General features: G+C 51.9%; 2 protein-coding genes across 2 annotated transcripts; one reads left to right on the top strand and one right to left on the bottom strand.

Moving 5' to 3' along the window:
• Positions 1-1,247: 1,247 nt before the first annotated feature.
• Positions 1,248-5,612, bottom strand: GPX4 (glutathione peroxidase 4). The gene is made up of 7 exons (XM_050933963.1): positions 5,534-5,612; positions 4,821-4,915; positions 4,145-4,289; positions 3,265-3,416; positions 2,869-2,893; positions 2,110-2,169; positions 1,248-1,538 (listed from the first exon to the last, which is right to left on the bottom strand). Exons 1-7 carry the CDS (start codon positions 5,606-5,608, stop codon positions 1,506-1,508), a joined length of 585 nt encoding a protein of 194 aa, XP_050789920.1. The 5' UTR covers positions 5,609-5,612; the 3' UTR covers positions 1,248-1,505.
• A 6,191-nt stretch (positions 5,613-11,803) lies between these two features.
• On the top strand, positions 11,804-18,285 carry POLR2E (RNA polymerase II, I and III subunit E). Its single transcript, XM_050933955.1, has 8 exons — positions 11,804-11,932; positions 12,880-13,054; positions 13,902-14,017; positions 15,876-15,956; positions 16,207-16,265; positions 16,466-16,544; positions 17,513-17,595; positions 18,037-18,285. The coding sequence occupies exons 1-7, from the start codon at positions 11,876-11,878 to the stop codon at positions 17,576-17,578; spliced, it is 633 nt and encodes a 210-aa protein (XP_050789912.1). The 5' UTR covers positions 11,804-11,875; the 3' UTR covers positions 17,579-17,595; positions 18,037-18,285.
• The last annotated feature ends 784 nt before the right edge of the window (positions 18,286-19,069 follow it).

Raw genomic sequence — 19,069 nt, 5'->3', positions numbered from 1 at the left:
GCACCAGGTTACAAGTGGATTCCAGTTCACATGACATAATCACATGTCACTGTAAGACCCCAAGCCTTCATTCCTCCCAGCCTGACTCACAGGAAGGCCTGCCTGCAAACAGAGCCAGCCAATTGTCTTGGTTGGTGGGAGCCATTAAGATTCCAACCCACCATTAATGGCCCACACTTTGCACAATTACAGTAGGCCCTCACTTATTTCATATTTCTAGTTTCAGCTACAAGAGTGATACCTTTATACAAATAGGATGACCACACTCAGGAGACAATAAGCTTTGTAATGATACCTTACAAGAGACCTTTTGCATGAAGCATATTCCAGTTACATTCACTCAAATTTTTATAAAATCATATAGACTGCAACATCTCACATTCTACATTTTCACTCAAATCAAGCAACTAGATCCACCCCGGTGTGAAATCAGAGCATTAACAGTGCAGCTGTGCCCTATGGCAATGCTTACAACTAAATTCAGCCACACAAAACAAGTCACATGTGGCTGATCAATGGTGCAGGCAGCCCAGCTAATCACCCCCTGCTGTAGCTGAACTGCCAAAAGATGCTGCCTTAGCCTGCTTGGGGAAATCTATAAAAATAGCTCCAGGAAAGGCCTCAGCATTTGCTGATTAATTCCTATTGGTATTCCCTCTCAGACCCAGCTGTTTGCCTCCAAGAGTAGGAGTTACATAAACTCATGTTTAGCACAGGGTTGGGCAGAATACAATCTTTCCTGAGGTTAGATCACTTCCCCAGGATCCAGCTAACCTGTTTCAGACTCCCAGTAGCAGAGTCAGTTGCTTTCTGCTCCCCACCATTCTGGTAGTGGTCAGCAGGGGCAGCTCCTGGCACCAGTACATGCCTGGAGTGGCAAGACGGGGCCAGCAGCATGTCGGTTGTTGCAAAGGCAGCAGTCAGGGAGCTATTGGCAGTGTTTCCTGCAGGAGGTCTGCCAGTCCTGCAGCCTTGGCGGCAGGTACGCTGAAGGCGTGGAACCAGTAGATCACCCGCAGTGATCACCAAAGGCTCCCTGGCTACCATGCTTGGGGTGGCAAAAAAAAAACACAGCCACCCTTGGTGGCCAGCATAAAAGTTGCCAACACAACCGGACTTTTTCCCCGGCACTGCACAGGAGAGAGCATCCTCCCCCACAGAGATTGTATCTACTTGGAAGAGTCACTGGATCTTCCTACTCTGCACCATGTTACATACAGCTGCTTCCAACAGACTCAGACAAGACATTTGTCAGTTTCAGCATAAAGCTTTTATTGCAACAAAGCTAAGAGTGCCCAACTCAGGTCTATGGAAAGTGCCCAGCAACAGCCACCAGCCCAGTGAAGCCTTCTTCCCGCAGATGCACGCCAAGCTTTCGGGTCTGCCTCACCAGCAGGCTGGCTTTAAGGCAGGCCGTCATTGGGGCTGGGTGGGAAGACTCCACGGGGAGCAGGTAAGAGCCACTGCTAAGCAGAGGGAATGGTCCAGTGTCGAAGTGAACAGGTCTACAGGAAAGCGGGCAGGTCCTTCTCAATCACCTGCAGAGAAGGGAGTCAAGTGCTGTTACTCTTGAGGGCCTGTGGAGAACCGCCCGCTGTCCTGCCCATGCAGGATAACTAGCCCCTGCCTGTTGTACTCAGAGCTCTATACCACTGACTAGGAACATCTCCCTGTGCAACATCCCCACCAGCTGTGGACACTACTTCTTGACTACTTGAATCCCACCCTGCTCCTTTTCACCCCTCTGCATTACACTCCTGCGGAGGGAACTCCCCTCGACTACAGGGTGAAAGGGCAGCTTAAGTTTTGTTGGCCTGTAGAGTGGAAGGAAACCCAGCAGCTCTCTGTGTGTTCACTGCAGAGATGTTCAGGCTGGGGAGAAACAAGGACCTCTGCCACCGAGTCATGATGTGCATTACCCAAGTCTCTGTATGTGACTTATAGCTTCCTGCACTGCCCTTGCTATTGGCAAAGTACCTTCCTTCCCCTCCTCCCTCAAGTTTGGGCCCACTATTAAAGCTCTGCTTTGTGACACACAGCTTGGCTGTTCAGTTCCGGCAGAGCTAGCCCCTGAGGTTACAGCTTTGTCACACAGACAGGCTGACTTACATAGGGATCATCCATTGGGCTGTATCTCTTCACGACCTGGCCCTCCTTGTTAATGAGGAACTGTGGAGTTAAGAGACAAGCATGAATAATCTAGACCCATGAGTGCTCTGCCCCACTGGACCCCACTGCTTGAGTCATGCACAGAACACTACAGGAAATGAGCTTCAAGGCCATTAACTCCCCTGGGCAGCAGGGAGGCCATGGGTGGAGAAGCAGCTTGGGGGTACCTGGCAAACCACTATCCCTCCCCGGGTCACTTCTAAGAATTGCAGCTCCTTTGCAGGGAGATTGAGTGCTTTGAAATCTGAGCTCATAATGTACAAGGCCTCCCATCCCCAAATGCTGAAATGCAGCCACCTCTGGCATGAGGCAAGCCCTTCCTCGCCACCACCACACAACAGTGCAATGTGCAAAGCAAAGACTGATGTATCCCATTGAAGCGGAGTGAGGCAGAATGTAATTAGCCAAGCTGGAGTCTGACCAGACACCCCTATCCCTTACAGGGTTTGATCTAGGACCCAAGTGCAAGGTCAGGGCTGCAGTTTTAGGTCTAGGAGCTGTGGGTCAATGCCTGCTCAGGAGGAGTAATCTCACTAGGCTCCGCAGCCCCTGCCTCCAACACCTCTTCCGGCAGCTAAGTGTTTCTTGGAGCCTCCCACCCAACCTTGCTTAGCTCCTGGGATCTTACAGGATCTCATCACAAGCAGTCAGGCCATTTTAGAGACTAAAACCCCCAGTGAGAAGAGAGCAGAGTCCTACCTTTGTGAAGTTCCATTTTATTGCACTAGAAAGGAAAGAGAACCAGTGAGACAGCAGCTGTTATAAACTAGTCCCAGCATGGCTGGGAGTGCCCACCGACCGCAGCCCCATGCCTAACCCAACAGCCTGCTCTGCCACGACTTCCAACAGGCCCAAGGTGGGGACTGCTGTGTGACCATACAGCTTTCCAAACCATCCACCCCACAGCCCCTTCCTCTCCAGTCCAGTGTGTCGCCCTGCTGCCAGCGGTGCAGGCTTAAGGCTCCTCTTTTGGTTTCATCCCAGGACTGATGTGCTCTCCCCCTCCCCCATTCTAATGACACCAATGGGGCCAAGCTGTTTCTCTAATGCTACTGCTTCCTTCTGTGTCTGTTACTGCTCTGGGTCTGCACTCACTTTCCCAGGATGCCTCTTCCTTTGGGCTGATCTTTCATCCATTTCCAGAGAGGATGGGCGTTGTTCCCGTTGACCTCTATCTTACTAAACATGTCAAACTTCACCCCATAGCTTGCAGCAAATTGTTTGATCTGAGACTCATCCCCAGGCTCCTAAGAAGCAAAGAGAAGTGTTACTGTGGGAAGTGAGTGGTCTTGCATCATTAGGCTAGGACTGACTTCCCGAAACCCCATTCCATTTGGATGAAGCACAGTTCCAGGCTCAGATTCTGAGGGCAGGATACGTGTACACTGAGGGAATGAAGTTGGGCAGGCTGGGTGACGAAGGAGGCATGAGTGGCCTGCTTCTAGAATACTCCACTCATTGCTGGGACACAGCTGGCAGGGAGCATGGTTACCTGAATACAGCTGGGCTCAGGAGATGACTAGAGCCACATGGTCCACCTGAATGCCCGGCAGAGCTACACTTCCATGTTCTAGTGCACACAGGGTCACCCACAGCCTCTTGTGCCTCAGAGGAGCTCAGCAAGACCGGGTGCATTACACTAGCTCGATGGCAAAAAGCCTAGTTCTTTAAGACTGAAGTGTGCACACCAGGCACCGTGACCAATTTTTGGTAGAGACATCAAAGTGTGAATGGGCCAAGGACTAAACTGTACTCCCACTCACATGCTAGGGAGGCTGTTATTAGCTGTTTATCTGATGATAGTACTTAAAGGCTCTAGACACTGGGAATACTTGCTAAGCCCATGCTAACTACAGGGATCCTTCAGTCCCTAGGGCTGCCGAGCCAGCCCCCTTTACTAGGGAGAAAGAGGTGTTTTTTTCCTAGAGGAACCCCCTTAGCAGGCAGGGTGCAAGAAGGCAGAGGTGCCACACACCTGGTTTCCAAACTGGTTGCAGGGGAAGCCCAGGATGCGTAAACCTCTCTCAGCATATCTGGCGTACATATCGACAAGCTGAGTGTAGTTTACGTTAGTTTTTCCTCATTTGGATGCTACATTGGTGATGATGCAGACATACCCCCTGGGAAAGAAGCAGAGTCGCTGACAGTTATCACAAGAGGGAGGGAGCTGATCTACCCCACAAAGATCAACATTGTATCTGCAGCAAGGGACCCTACCTACATAATGACCATCGCTCTTCTTCCCTGTTGGAGGTAACCTGCTAACTGGCTCCTCACTTGCATCCGATGCGAGTCACAGATTTGCCACACCTCTCTCATGGGAATTAGTCCCATCGGGTGCAAGTCACAGACCTTGTGAACCCCACCCACAGTCAGGCAGAGCCTGTCCATCTGGAGCCAAGCTGCCCCTGCTTAGTTCAGTTGCCTAGTGTAGTCCCTTTTGGGCACTCCTCCTCCCCAGGGCCTGGATGTGCCGCTCTCTCACCAGCGCCTCCCTGGCTGGCAGGATTAACAGGGTCTTTTGTTGTTGGCTACACAAGACTAGAGGAGACTGAAGTATTAATAGCCCCTCTGCAGACTAGCACAACGCTTGTGTGTGGGTCCCTCGCTGAGCCAGCCAGGCCCGCAGCCCCCGGGCTGCTCACACTCACCTGTACTTCTCCAGGGAAACATCGTGGCCATCAATGTCTCTGGCGTGGAATTCATACATGGACTTGGCAGATCGCCAGTCATCCGCCTGCGCGCACTGCAAGACAGCCCGGGTCAGGAGCCGCTTCCCAGCAGCGGGGCGGGGCGGGGCGGGGACCGGCAGCAGCCGCACGCTGCCCGGATCGGCACGAGCGCAGTCCGGCCGTTCGCAGGGGCAGGGCCCGTGAGCGTGACTCAGCGGCAGCCAGCGAGGAGCCTCCCCCCCCCCACGCGCGCGGGGCTCGGAGCGCCCCCCCCCACGCGCGCGGGGCTCGGAGCGCCCCCCCCCACGCGCGCGGGGCTCGGGGCTGGCGCGCGAGCCCCCCCCAGGCCGCTCCCGAGGGCCCAGCGAGCCTGCGGGGGGGACCCCCAGGCCGGCTCGTGCCCGCCAAGGTCACGGGACCAGGGGCGCCCCGGGACCCGCCTCGCTCAGCCCCAGAACCTGGGGGGGGGGGGCAGAGCCCCGGCGGTCCCGGCTCCATTCAGAGATGCGGGGGGCGGGGCTAGGGGCGGCCCCGCCAGGCCTCAGCCCCGGACCCCGCAGCGCCCGCTGGGCTGGGGGCTCGGGGGGGAGGGGGGTCAGGGCCTCTCTAGCCGCCCCGCCCGCTCGATGGTCGGAGCACAGGGCGGGGCGGCCTGAGGGAGCGCGAGCCCGGCCCCGCCCGCCCGCACTCACCATGCTCCGGCTCAGGCCCCGCGCGCCCAGCGCCCCGCACAGCAGCGCCCGTCTGCCCAGGCGGCCCCAAGTCATGGCAACGGCCGGCCCAGGCCTCACCCGCCCCGGCCGCTCCGCCAATCAGCGACGGGCGCCCCGCCCCCTGCCGCTTCGACCAATCAGCGGCCGCAGAGGGCGGCCCGGCAGAAAGCGGCCCGCCTCCTCCCCCCGAGTTCACCAATCAGGAGAGGGCAGAGGTTGTCGCGCGCGTGTTTATCCGATTGCAGTGTCCAGGGGGAGGGTAAGACCCTGGGGGAACAGCCCAGCGTTCACCTGGCGGCAGGGGGAGGGGGGTCCAGGGCGGAACAGCCCAGCGTGCAGCTGGGAGAAGGGGCTAGGGGATGTCAGGCCTGTCCAGAGTGCAAAGTGCCCAGGGTGCGGGGGCTTTGCAAAGCACCAGGCCGGGCAATATAATAGTTACAGTAGCTAGTGTCACGCCTGCCACCGAGGGTTGCCCACTGTCTAATCGCATAAAGTCCAGAGCACCGTTGCCAGCTTTCACGCAGTAAATAAACTCCCCGACTTTCACAATAAGCCAAAAATCAAGGTAATCGCATTTCAAAACAAGCCAACCCCTAAGAACCCCAACCCTCTATGTGACTAGATCCCCCCGGCCTGCAGTCTGGCACTGTGGTGGGCCTGCTGTGCACCCCGACTCTCTCCACGCCTCCCAAAAAAAGCCAATAAAAAAAAAGAAACAAGCTGCAAACCAAAAACTAGCCAACAAACAACTCACAAGCCAGTTAAGCCAAAAACAAGCCCATTTTCTGTTTTTTTCCCTGGGTTTGGCATATCTAGTCCAACCCCAAACACCCTTGCCCTGCCCCCTGCCCTGAGGCCCTGCTCCTTATCCGAGGGCCCGCCAAGGGGAGCAGCGGAGCCGGCACTTGGGGAGGAGGCAGTGCACAGAGACCCCTCTGGTCGCCCCTGCCTGCACCTAGAAGCCGGACATGCCGCTGCATCCAGGAGCTGTGTGGAGCCAGGGCAGGTGAGGAGCCTGCCTTAGCTCTGTTGCGCTGCCCCCATTGACCAGACTTTTGGTCTGTTCAGATCTCTCGGATTGCTTTCAATAATAGCCAGGAGACTGAGGCCAGTTCCGAGAGATTTCTGGCCGATCCTACTACCCTTTGTGATGTTCAAAGGTCTGAGTTATCTTTCGCCTGTCGGCTCTTTAGAGGGGAGATCGCATCTGTACAATACCCAGCATGTTGTCGGCTTGCAACAAGTAATAATGATGAGGAATTGCTCAGCTTGGCCTCAAATTCCCAGGACGTGTTGGCAATAGGCCCTATGTGCTGGAATGCCATGTGCCCAGTCGTTCTGATTTTAACCGCCCAGGACGAGAAGGCTGCTGGCTTTTTGAGTAAGGCACTGGAGCAGGACCCCAGAGAGCTGGGTTCAGCTCAAGACTCTGCCACACGCTTTCCTGTGTGAGGTTAGTCACATTATCTGGGCCTCAGTCTTGCACTGAGCTCCACATGGGCGGAGGCCTCTGTGTATCTGTTCCCCTTAGGGTTGCCAACTTTCTACTTGCACAAAACCGAATGTCCTTGCCTCACCCCTCCTCCGAGGCCCCGTGCCTGCTCACTCCATCCCCAACCCCCGTCACTTGCTCTCACCACCCTAACTCACTCGCTCACTTTCACCGGGCTGGGGCAAGGGGTTGGGGTGCAGGGGGGGTGAGGGCTCCATCAGGGGTGGGGCTGGGGAAGACGGATTTGGGGGTGCAGGAGGGGGCTCTGGGCTGGGGCAGGAGGTTGGGGTATGGGGGTGTGAGGGCTCAGACTGGGGATGCAGACTCTGGCCTGGGAATGAGGGTCTTGAGGTGTAGGAGGGTGCTCTGGGCTGGGACCAAGGGGTTTGGAGGGCAGGAGCAGAATCAGGGCTGGGCAGGGAGTTGGAACGCAGGGGTGTGAGGGCTACGGTTGAGGGGGTGGGGCTGGGAATGAGGGGTTTGGGGTGCAAGAGGGTGCTCTGGGCTGGGGCAGGGGGCAGGGGGACAGGGGCTGTGAGGGCTCCAGCTGGAGGAGCAGACTCTGGAGTGGCACTGGGGAATGACAGGTTTGGGGTGCAGGAGGGTGCTCCGGGCTGGGATCCAGAGCTTCAGACGGCGGGAGAGGGATCAGGGGGTTGGTGCACGGGAGGGGGTCTGGTTGCAGGGTCTGGGCAGCTCCCAGAAGCAGCGGCATGTCCATTACAAGTCTAGTCAGCAGTGCAGCAGGGCTAGGCAGGCTCCCTGCCTACCATGGCTCTGCATGGCTCCTGGAGGCAGCGGCATGTCCCCCTCCAGCTCCTACGTGGAGGCGCTGCCCCATCCGCAGGCGCCGCCCCCACAGCTCCCATTGGCCGCGTAGGAGCCGAAGTGGGACATGCCACTACTTCCAGGACCGCACAGAGCCACGGTAGGCAGAGAACCTGCCTTAGCCCTGCTGAACTGCTGACCGGACTTTTAACAGCCTGCGCAGCAGTGCTGACTGGGGCCACCAGGGTCCCTTTTCAACCCGGTGTTCCGGTCGAAAACCAGACACCTGGCAACCCTAGTTCCCCGGTTGTAGAATGGAGATAAAAACTTCATTTATCCCACCTTTTATCTATTTATTTGTCTTCAGTGGAGATTGGCTTAGACCCTTAGGTTGGAAGTTCTTCAGGGCAGGGACAAGCCTCACATAGCCTTTCACCATATGTTTGTACAGCACCTAGCACCAAGGGGCACAAATCTCTGTTGGAGTCTCTTGGCAGTACTGTGAAAAATAACTGTAATAGTGGGATGCTGTTTTCTAGACTTGAAGCCTCTATGGGTATGTACCATCACAGCAGTATGACTGGTGTCACTGGCAAGACATAAAAGATGTTGGATCTATCCTGAAATAAACTCACACCCTCGCTCATAAAAGAAGAAAGAAACAGGGAGTGGAAAAGGTGCACTTCTTTATAACCTCAGACCACAGAGAAACCCTGGGCAGCCCAGAGGTTTAAATGCCACAGAAATCCAGTGTGGAGACACCACCTTAAATGAAAGAGGATGACCTGTGGTAAGAACCTTCAGAAAGCTGTTTCCAACCCCTGTTATTAAGCAGCGGTTGCAGGAGGCAGTGTTATTAAAAAGCAGATTGGAACATTTTGATGGGAGAGGGGTAATTCGAAGTGAAATTTACATTGCTCAGACTCCAGCTGTAGCTCCCTATTGGCTGAATTCTAGGCAATTGCTAGGAAGAGAAAAAGACGTGGAGAAAAAATTCTAGTTCCCCCTCCCTCAACTGCTTATTTTGGGTTTTATCATATGGGTGCATCCCCCAGAGACTAACTGACACAATTCAACTTGAAGTGTTAATTTTAAGACCGATAAAACGAGTAAGGGGTGGTGCTGAATAATAAAATCACTTCAGCTGCACTTTGGAGGACTGGATTAGAATTCAGAATGACCTGGACAAATTGGAGAATTGATCTAAAATCAACAAGATGAAATTCGATAAAGACAAGTCTTTAAACCATCATTTGAGGACTTCAGTGACTCAGCCAGAGATTAGGGGTCTATTTCAGGTGTGGGTGAGGGTTTGTGGCCTGCAATGGGCAGGAGGTCAGACAGATGATCACCATGGTCCCTTCTGACCTTTAAGTCTATGAGTAAGGGCAAGTACTTCACTTAGGGAGGAAAAATCAAATGCGCAGCTATAAAATGAGGCCTAAATAGCTACGTGCTGGTACTGCTGAAAAGGATCTGGGGGTTATATTGAATCACAAATTGAATCTGAGTCAACAGTGGGATGCAGCTGCGAAAAAGGTTAATATTATTCTGGGGTGTATTAACAGGACTGTCGTATATAAGACACGGGAGGTAACTGTCCCGCTCTGTTCAACACTGGGCCTCAGTGGGAGTACCATGTCCAATTCTGAGCACTGAACTTTAGGAAAGATCTGGACAAATTAGAGACAGTCCAGAGGAAAGCAACTGAAATGATAAACGGTTCAGAAATCCTGACCTGTGAGGAAACGTGTGAGGGCATGTTTAGTATCGAGAAAAGAAAACTGGGAGGGGGAATCTGATAACTGTCTTCAAATATGTAAGGGGCTATTATTAGTTGGTGATCAACTGTTCCCCATGTCCACTGAAGGTAGGACAAGAACGGGCTTAATCTGCAGCAAGGAAGATTTCAGTTAGATTTGAGGAAAAACTCTCTAACTATAAGGGGAGTTAAGTTCTGCAATAGGTTTCCAAGGGAAGTTGTGGAATCTCCGTCACTGGAGGATTTTAAAAATAGGTGGGACAAGCACTTGTCAGGGATGGGCTTGGTCCTGCCACGGTACAGGGGGCTGGACTTGATGACTTCTCGAGGTCCCTTCCAGCCCAACATTTCTATGGTTCTGTGATTAATACTAGATGGGGGAGGGGTCTGTGAATTAGAAAGATTAGAAGGGTGGATGGAACATTGTTTTAGTTTATAAAAATGGATCATTTCTGTTCATGTCTTTCTGAGCCCTGATCTGCTGGCATGGAGTATTGCCTCAGAGCCAGGGAAAAAGTATGAGAAAGAATCAGCTTTGCAACTGGCAGATGAAAGGATAATGCAAGTTGGAAGAGGAAGGGATCCTTGCTGATGGATTGAATATTTTCTAGTGCATTGTTAGCGAGAGAGGAGGGATGGTAGCCTTGGATTACAGAATGAAAGGATAGAAAAGAACCTCAGTAGCACAGGATGTTTGTCGAGGATCCTATTTCGGTCTCTGCCAATTGGTCTTATATTTCAAAATTGCACAAAATTCCCCATCAAAGGGGCTTTTAATGTGAGCAGTGTGAGAAATTGCAAGCTTTGCTTTTGGCATGTCATGGTCCTTTGATCAAATGTCAAGAGCTGAGACTCTCAAAACTATCATCAAAACCAAGCAACCAGCACAGTAAAAACTGGCTCCACCCTCCCACTGGGAAGGAGAAATACCCTTTCCCAAGTTAAACTGGCCACATCCAATATATGCACATTTGTGTTTAGCCAGTAAGTCACTTTTCCTTTGCTCAGGAGAAATCCCCAGAGCTGAATTTGTCCTGTCCATGGCTACAATGGGACACTAATGTAAGGAGGACAGAAGTTTACATTGGCACCTCCCAATGCAGCAGTATGACCATTTCTATTCTGTGCTATACAGGTTCTTATGCCCATCTCACATCCCCGTAGTATCTGAGCACTTGCCAGGCGTGCTTTAACGACGCAATTATTGTCTGTCACATGTGGCTAATTCTTTCTCTCTCCTCCGCTCCCCTGGGAGAAGTTTTTGGCAGTGGAGTGTTTTGGTAGGATTTTGGTTTTGTTGTTTGTAAATGTCTATGCTGCTCTGTTTGTGTTGGAGAAGGCTGGCGGGAGAATTGCATCTTGTGCTTGGAGCAGAAGGTGAAGAGGTTTGGGATGGTCCTGGGTTCCAAAAGTGGACGCAATACTCCAGATGTGGCCTCACCACTGCCGAATAGAGGGGAATGATCACGTCCCTCGATCTGCTGGCAATGCCCCTACTAATGCAGCCCAATATGCCGTTAGCCTTCTTGGCAACAAGGACACACTGTTGACTCATATCCAGCTTCTCGTCCACTGTAATCCCCAGGTCCTTTTCTGCAGAGCTGCTGCTTAGCCAGTCAGTCCCCAGCCTGTAGCGGAGCAGGGGATTCTTCCTTCCTAAGTGCAGGACTCTGCACTTGTCCTTGTTGAACCTCATCAGATTTCTTTTGGCCCAATCCTCTAATTTGTCTAGGTCACTCTGGCCCCTATCCCTATCCTCCAGTGTGTCTACCTCTCCCCCCAGATTAGTGTCATCTGCAAACTTGCTGAGGGTGCAATTAATGCTGTCCTCCAGATCATGAATGAAGATGCTGAACAGAACCAGTTGCCCTGAGCTGTGGCACCCTGGCCCGAGCAGACATTGCTTGCCAAAGCTACAATTCCCTGCAGGTGGCAGTAATGGGCTTAGGTCTTTGAGGGGGAAACTACACTTCCCAGAAGACTTTGTTCCTAAAGACCCCTACAGCCCGCTTCTCTTCTTTGTGCCTGTTATTTGTGGTAAAATTGTTACGTCTAATAGAATAGCTTTTTATGAGGCACAACCCTGGGAAGAGGAAGTAAGGGGAGGGTACCAAAACGAGTGACTTGTGTGGGGGGGTACCCGGAGCGTTAGCAGGCGTTTAAATTAGACACCTATAGTTGAGGGTCCTGAACGCGTGTTTCTGGGGAAGACGTAGCTGCGCTTGCGCAGGCGCTGTTTGGGCGCCTGCGCAGTGGCTCTGTCGGAGCTCGGCGCTGTTGGCTGCGTGTTGGACGCGCCATGGACGACGAGGAGGAGACTTACCGGCTCTGGAAGATCCGCAAGACCATCATGCAGGTGCGGGCGGGGCCAGCGCGCGGGCTGGGGGCAGGACTCCTGGGTTCTATCCCGGGGGGGGGGGGGGGGGGCGGACTCCTGGGTTCTCTCTCTCTCTCTCTCTCTCTCGGGGAAGGAGGGGGGCAGGACTCCTGGGTTCTCTCTCTCTCTCTCTCTCTCTCTCTCGGGGAAGGGGGGGCAGGACTCCTGGGTTCTCTCTCTCTCTCTCGGGGAAGGGGGGGGCAGGACTCCTGGGTTCTCTCTCTCTCTCTCGGGGAAGGGGGGGGGCAGGACTCCTGGGTTCTCTCTCTCTCTCTCGGGGAAGGAGGGGGGCAGGACTCCTGGGTTCTCTCTCTCTCTCTCTCTCTCTCTCTCGGGGAAGGGGGGGCAGGACTCCTGGGTTCTCGCCTGCTCCATACTCTCTGGGTGACTTCAGCTGAGTCCTTTCCCATCTTTGTGCTTCAGCTTCCCTATCTGTGAAATGGGTGCAGTGGTACTACCCCACTGTGCTGAGGGCCTGGATTTAGAAAGAGAAGGGTAAAGCACCGGGAGCTATCAAAGCTCTTAGCTGTAGCTGTCTGTTCGCTGCATTCTGGAATCTACGGCTGGAGTCTTGTCTTTCTAGAAGGTGTTTTCTCATACAGGTAGAGCAGGAGAGAGGAGTGATGATGGTTAATGATATTAAACGTTTGTATTGCTGTCATGCCTCAACACCGTCAGTACGTTGGTCCCCATTGTGCTTGATGCTGTACAGACATGACAGCCAACTCCTACCCCAAACAGCCTAAAATCTGTAGACCAGTAATGCAGTGGAAGCTGTCAAATAATCTTGGTACAGGCTTGGGAAGTGGGAAGAATATGGGCTACGAAGACTTTGCTGGATGGGAAATTGGGTGGGTCACATGGGAACTGCAAAGCTGCATTTATGTCTTATATGCATTGTGAGTAAACAGGAGTATTGTCCTCAGCTGTGCCATGATCGGGGCTATCTGGTGACCCAGGATGAATTGGATCAGACCTTAGAAGAGTTTAAAGCCCAATTTGGTGATAAGCCCAGTGAAGGGAGACCACGGCGGACTGACCTTACAGTGCTGGTGGCCCATAATGATGATCCCACAGATCAGATGTTTGTCTTCTTCCCTGGTGAGTGTGGTGCTGTTACTCTCTGTAATGAACTGAGGAGTTTCAGTAAATGCATAGGCATGAACCTCATTCTAGACTGGTGCCGGCAGCTCTGACTGGATGCAGCGCCAGCGTAGAACTGATTCTTCTGCCTGGCTCTTAACTAGCTGAGAGAAACTGAATGGAGGAGGGTGGCTTAGCTTTTGAGAATCGGTTCTGAAGTGCTTAGGCTCCCGGGAACAAATCCTGGGTTGGATGATCCAAGGTAGATCAGTTCAGCACCATTCAACGTGCCACTGACTGTGTGGATCTCTCAGAAGGTCAGCCCGCTCCTAGAAAAATCCTGGTAGCAGTTGATTGCAGCCAGCATTTGGATAACCGCATCAGAGGCCCAATTTTGTTAGCTTTACTGAGGGCAAAACATCCCTTGAAGCCAGGGAGAGTTTCGGCCAGCTACAGACTGAATAGGCTGAATTCTGCAGGCTACAATCCCGAAAGATTTACAGAAGGATGTTTTGGCCACTTGGCTATGGACCTGCTCTGTCTTTTTCTTGATGCAGCCTAGTACAGTCTGTAACATCTGGATAGATGTCTCTGAACCAACTAGCCTGTAGTGAAAACAGTTCTATTCTCTGAAGTCCCAGCTGCAGTGCTGGGGTGAATCATTTTGCACTTCCAGAAACTGCAAGTGCAGTGTACTTACTGCCTGCGCTCTGAATAGCAGCAGCATGTTGTGCTGAGGGCCAAGCTGTTAGAAACCCAGGTTCATTAGTATTATTCTGCAGACCAGCTGCAGGATAAAGGTAAATAAAATGCAGATCTTTCATGACAACCAGGAGTTATATCATGTGACTGACTTATTCCTCAGAGGAGCCCAAGGTTGGGATAAAGACGATCAAGATGTACTGCCAGAGAATGCAGGAAGAGAACATCACCAGGGCTCTGATTGTGGTGCAGCAGGGCATGACGCCCTCAGCAAAGCAGGTAAGTGGTGATCCTGCATCAGGGCTGGTTGGGAGTTTATAGGCTGGGAACTGAGAGTTCATAGGATGCCCACTTGTATGCCTCTGGGGTTTTTTGGTTCCAGGTGCACAGTGGTCAGTGCCCTGTAGATTAACCTTTTTGCTTAACGTTGTTCTCTAAAACAATGTGTGACCGTGCCCATCACGCGTGGGCACTGTGCGCTTGCAGACCGTGCAGAATCCTCAGGGAATGGGGTACATGAGGATTGTAGGACAGTCTTAACACACACTTGCTAAGACAGAACTTGTTTAGGTCATGTGTACTGAATAGGAGCTACAGTAACTCCTCGCTAAACGTTGTAGTTCTGTTCCTGAAAAACGCTACTTTAAGCGAAACAATGTTAAGCGAATCCAATTTCCCAGAAGAATTAATGTAAATAGCAGCGGTTAGGTTCCAGGGAAAATTACAGCAATGATGATTGTATAGTTTGGCTGAGGTGGTGGAATCAGAGGGTGGGATATTTCCCAGGGAATTCCTTACTGCTAAATGATGAACTAGCACTTGGCTGAGCCCTCAAGGGTTTTAACACATTATTGTTAATGTAGTCTCACACTCTACAAGGCAGCAGGAATGGAGGGAGGGGAGACAGCATGGCAGAGGGAGAGGCACGCATTGCCCCTTTAAGTACACTGACCCTACTCTAAGCACACTGCCTTTTTAAGTTGATCAGCAAGTTGAGAGAGCAGCTGCTGCCACCAAGCTCCCTCTGTCCTGAGCCCTGTTGTGTCCCCCCCCTGCTGCTCTATGGACATGGCTGGGGGGGGACGACACCCTGACATTAGCACCCCTCTTCCCTCCCCCACCCACCACAGCAAGCAGGAGGCTCCCGGGAGCAGCTCCAAGGCAGAGGCCAGGAGCAGCACATGGCAGTGGGGGGAAGGACAGTTGTACTGCCAGCAATTGATAGCCTGCTGGGCGGCTGCCACACAGGGAACTTTGGGGAGAGGGGAGCTGATAAGGGGGCTGCTGGTCCACCCTGGTTCCAAGCCCCCATCAGCTAGCTCCAATGGAATGCTCTTTCCGCAAGCAGTGGACAAAGCAAGCGGCTGCCAAACAATGTTATAAGGGAGCATTGCACAACTTTAAATGAGCATGTTCCCTAATTGATCAGCAATGTAACAATGAAGCAACATTAACCAGGACAACTTTAAGTGAGGAGTTACTGTGCCTACACACACAACTGGGCAACACAACTGGAACTCTTACCTAGCTTTCAGGGGACTGAGGTTAGCTAAATTTGAAGTTTTGTGAGGGTGAGATACCACCGGGCTACCTTAAACTCTGTTAGCGTTTTTTGTTGATGAATTATTAGTACCTAGATACTCTCTCGTGCCCATTGCTGTAGTAAGACACATTCCTTGCGCCAAAGATTTTATAGTCTCAGGTGGACAAGACTAAGAGTAGTTTGCTAAAGGTGGGGAGATTGTGATGAAGAAAAGAAGGCTGGAGTGATTGAGAGGAGTATTGGGAGTAAGAGGAAATAAGGATGGAAAAAATAAGACCCTCAGACTTGATGAAGGAAGGGAGCGGTGTGCTTAAGGGATGAGAGAAGAGAGACTGGGGGCAGGAGAAGTGAGCCAAGGGAAGGTTGGAAAGAAAGGAAGAGGTAATTGTGTGTTTAGCATCTTGACTAAGAGATCCACTCTCCCCTTGATTTATGTATAGATGTGATTGATGTTACTGCACGTAGTACACTGGCTGTAGCATTTGGTGCTCATTAAAGTTCAGTTCTGATTAGACAGGATCATGTTGGACTGATGTGCGCCGGGGCCCCTTCTTCTGTGCTGAAGTTCAAAATCCCTTTTGGTTTTTCCTGCAGTCATTGGTGGACATGGCTCCCAAATACATCCTGGAACAATTCCTGCAGCAAGAGCTGCTGATCAACATCACAGAGCACGAGGTGAGTTGGATGCTTGGGCAGCATGGAGTGAGTTCAGGACAGTCCAGAGTAAAGGCCGACTATCTGGGTGTAAATCAACCTCTTGAAATTCTTTTCCTGTGTATCTTGTGATGCTGAGTGGTGGCCCACAGACAGCCATTCTAGTCTCCCTTGCCACTGCGTACTAGCCCTGGTCATCGCAGGAAATAACTGTTCTCTCCTCCTTTCTGATCTCAGCCTGCCTAGATTTGACTTGCCTTTGTGTTTACAGTTGGTTCCAGAGCACGTGGTCATGACGAAGGAAGAAGTAACTGAACTGCTAGCCAGATAGTATCCTTTTGTTTGCTCCAAATGTCAGTCCCTCCCCTGCCAACATGGAATGACTCACTCGCTTTGTGCTGGAAATGGCTGGACTTTCGATGCGTACAGCAGGCTGCTATGTGCTCTCTTGGTCCTACCTCTTGCTGGGAGAAAACAGGGCCGAATGATAAGCCTTCTGGTGGCGGGTTTTCCTTCACTGTCTTTCTCAGTAAACTGAGAGAGAACCAGCTCCCCAGGATACAGGCTGGAGATCCCGTGGCCAGGTACTTCGGAATAAAGCGAGGGCAGGTAAGGAGCAAAGCAGGGTGATAGACGTAGCTCCTGTGGTTGAGCAGTGAGACAGAGCTTCTTGAAAGCTCTGTTTTTAAGGCCTGATGGTCTATAAATAAGCACAATGGGTCTCTAACTAGTACTGAATATGGGGTCCCTGCTTCCTTCATGTATAACCCCAGTACAGGTAGTGGAAGATGCACAGAGTGACTGCAGGATTTGGCCCTCCATAACAGGCAGGAGGAGATGTGTTAAGAGTCTTGGGGCACAGTTCTTATTGAGTTCCTAGTGTGTTACACACCCAGGATTGGGTCTTCAAGTGGCTGTACAGGTTCTTCATCCAGGAATAATTTCCTCCCCAGGAGAGTTGCATCTGAATGAGGAATCTTCATTGACTGTGGGATGGGAGCTGAGCCTGTGCTACTGTTCAAATGTCACCCCTTTCTCTACTAAAGGGTGTTGTGCTGATGGGCACCATAAGAAAACCCTCCGATAGAGAGCTGTGGCAGGGTTCTGATTCAGTGTGTCACTTAAAAAGTTTCTTTCAGAGCTTCTGTATTTCTGCCCTAATCTGGCGGAGTTCCCTCCAGCCTGCCCTGTACTGTGTAAATTGCACAGCATACTCACATGGAGCACTCCTGGGGGTCAAGGATCGCTTGTTAGATTAGAAGATGGGCTTTACACCCTTGGCGTTGGCATGGCTGACTAAACTCTCACATTCATGCTTCACAAGCATGGCTGTGTAATCTGTCCCCTGCATGTCATGCCAAGCACGTACTTGTCCTCTAGCTATGGGCAGCCGTCTCCGTGGCTGGTTTCCTCTCTCAGTGCTGAGGATAAAACACTATAAACCCTCCTCTCCAGAGGCTGAACCCTTCTGCCTCTCCATTGGGCACCTGAGCCCAATCCCTGCAGCGGGGAGCCCTGCCAGGTGAAATTCAGAGCTGCTTTTCGTTGCTTGTAAACTGTTTTTGTTGCCCTTGCAGGTGGTCAAGATCATAAGACCTAGTGAGACTGCAGGGCGATACATCACCTACCGACTGGTTCAGTAGAGTGTGCTGTACATCAGGTAACATTGCAGCATCTTCCCGATGGGACTGCCTAGCTGTGATGCAGTTGAACGGTGTCCAAAGTTAATGCTGTAACTTCACATTACCACCTATAAAGTGGAGATGTTTTAAACTGAACTGGACAAAACCCTAAACTGGCACTGGAGGAGAGTTCCCTGCAGTGTATTGAAAGCTGGAGTAAATGGGACCTAATGTGCATGCTTGTTATAAAACTCTCCTTGATTGGAACAAAATAAAAGTTCCACATCTGGTTAGTGAAGGGGCATTTGCCATTGTGGAATCAGATAGTGGCTTCAGTTTGAGGTGGGGTTAGACATGAGGCTCTTGGTGCAGGACAGACGCTGTGCAGCAGCTTGGTGGGAGTGCAGGAGTCAGATGATGCATCTGAAATAAAAGATGATCTTTCTCTTGAAAGAAATTCCAGATTCTCTTTCTTCCAGGTATGGAAGAGGAATCCTGTGTTATCTGATCTACGCCCTGTCGGCTCTCTGGGTTGTCTGTCATCTTAAATACGGACCCTTGAATGTGATTTCAGGTCATAGCACTATTGCAGGGCCTTAGTTTTCCTTTGCGCTCGCTTACCTCTCTCTCACTCCCTGGAGGCCTCCTGCCTGGACCGAAGCTCAGTGCAATGGGCTATTTAATTTTATTTTGAATGGAATTTTATTTTAATAAAGGTTTGTGCTACACGTTTGTTTTCTCCCTGGTGCGGTGTTTCTGCAGCTTCCCCTGCAGCAGAGCCTCCTGACGCCTGCTGTTTCAGACTTGTCTCTCCCTTCCCTTCCGGTAACATCTTGAGTCAGTAAGTGCTCTAATGAAGTTTGTCTCCAGTGTCCTGAGCAATAGCTCTCATGCCTGTATTCGTTAGCTAGCTGGACTTTCCCTGCACAGCTCTGGCAATACCGCAGCTGTTCTGTTTGAGCAGGACATCCTGCAGCGGAGTCCAACAGTGGACAAGTATCCAAGCTGTGTTAACAGACACCCATCTCAACACGGAGTCTCCAAAAAGCCCATGGAGACAGACTGCTGCTTCCCTCTGTCCCAGCCTCTCCTACTGACATGGAAAGTCCTGCTTTCCCAGACGGCCGTGTGGATTGAGTTCTGGGATGCGTGGGAGTGTTCCGATGCTGTCTTGATCTCTATCGCAGTGGTTCTCAAACTTTCCCCCCACCGCCCTGCGGACCTATTGAAAATTGCTGAGAATCTTGGAGGACCACTTAATGATCTTTCCAACGGTTGTTTATACTGTTAGCTAGCTATTGTAAAGCACTTTGGATAAAAGCACTATATAAAAAAAACTTTTAACTTCTGTTGTTCTACAGCAGTTGTACCTTTCTAATGCGATGGATGTGCCCTCCCCCCCCAGCAGTCCCCAAGCTGGGGCTGGGAGGGAGGGAGGGGGGTCTCTCCCCCACCACAGAGCTGAGGCTGGGAAGGAGGGCTTTCTCCCCCTGGCAGCCAGAGCCTTGAAGC

Source organism: Gopherus flavomarginatus, chromosome 24 (genome assembly GCF_025201925.1).
Source record: "Gopherus flavomarginatus isolate rGopFla2 chromosome 24, rGopFla2.mat.asm, whole genome shotgun sequence".
Classification (NCBI taxonomy): domain Eukaryota; kingdom Metazoa; phylum Chordata; order Testudines; family Testudinidae; genus Gopherus; species Gopherus flavomarginatus.
This window is presented reverse-complemented; position numbering and strand designations above follow the sequence as displayed.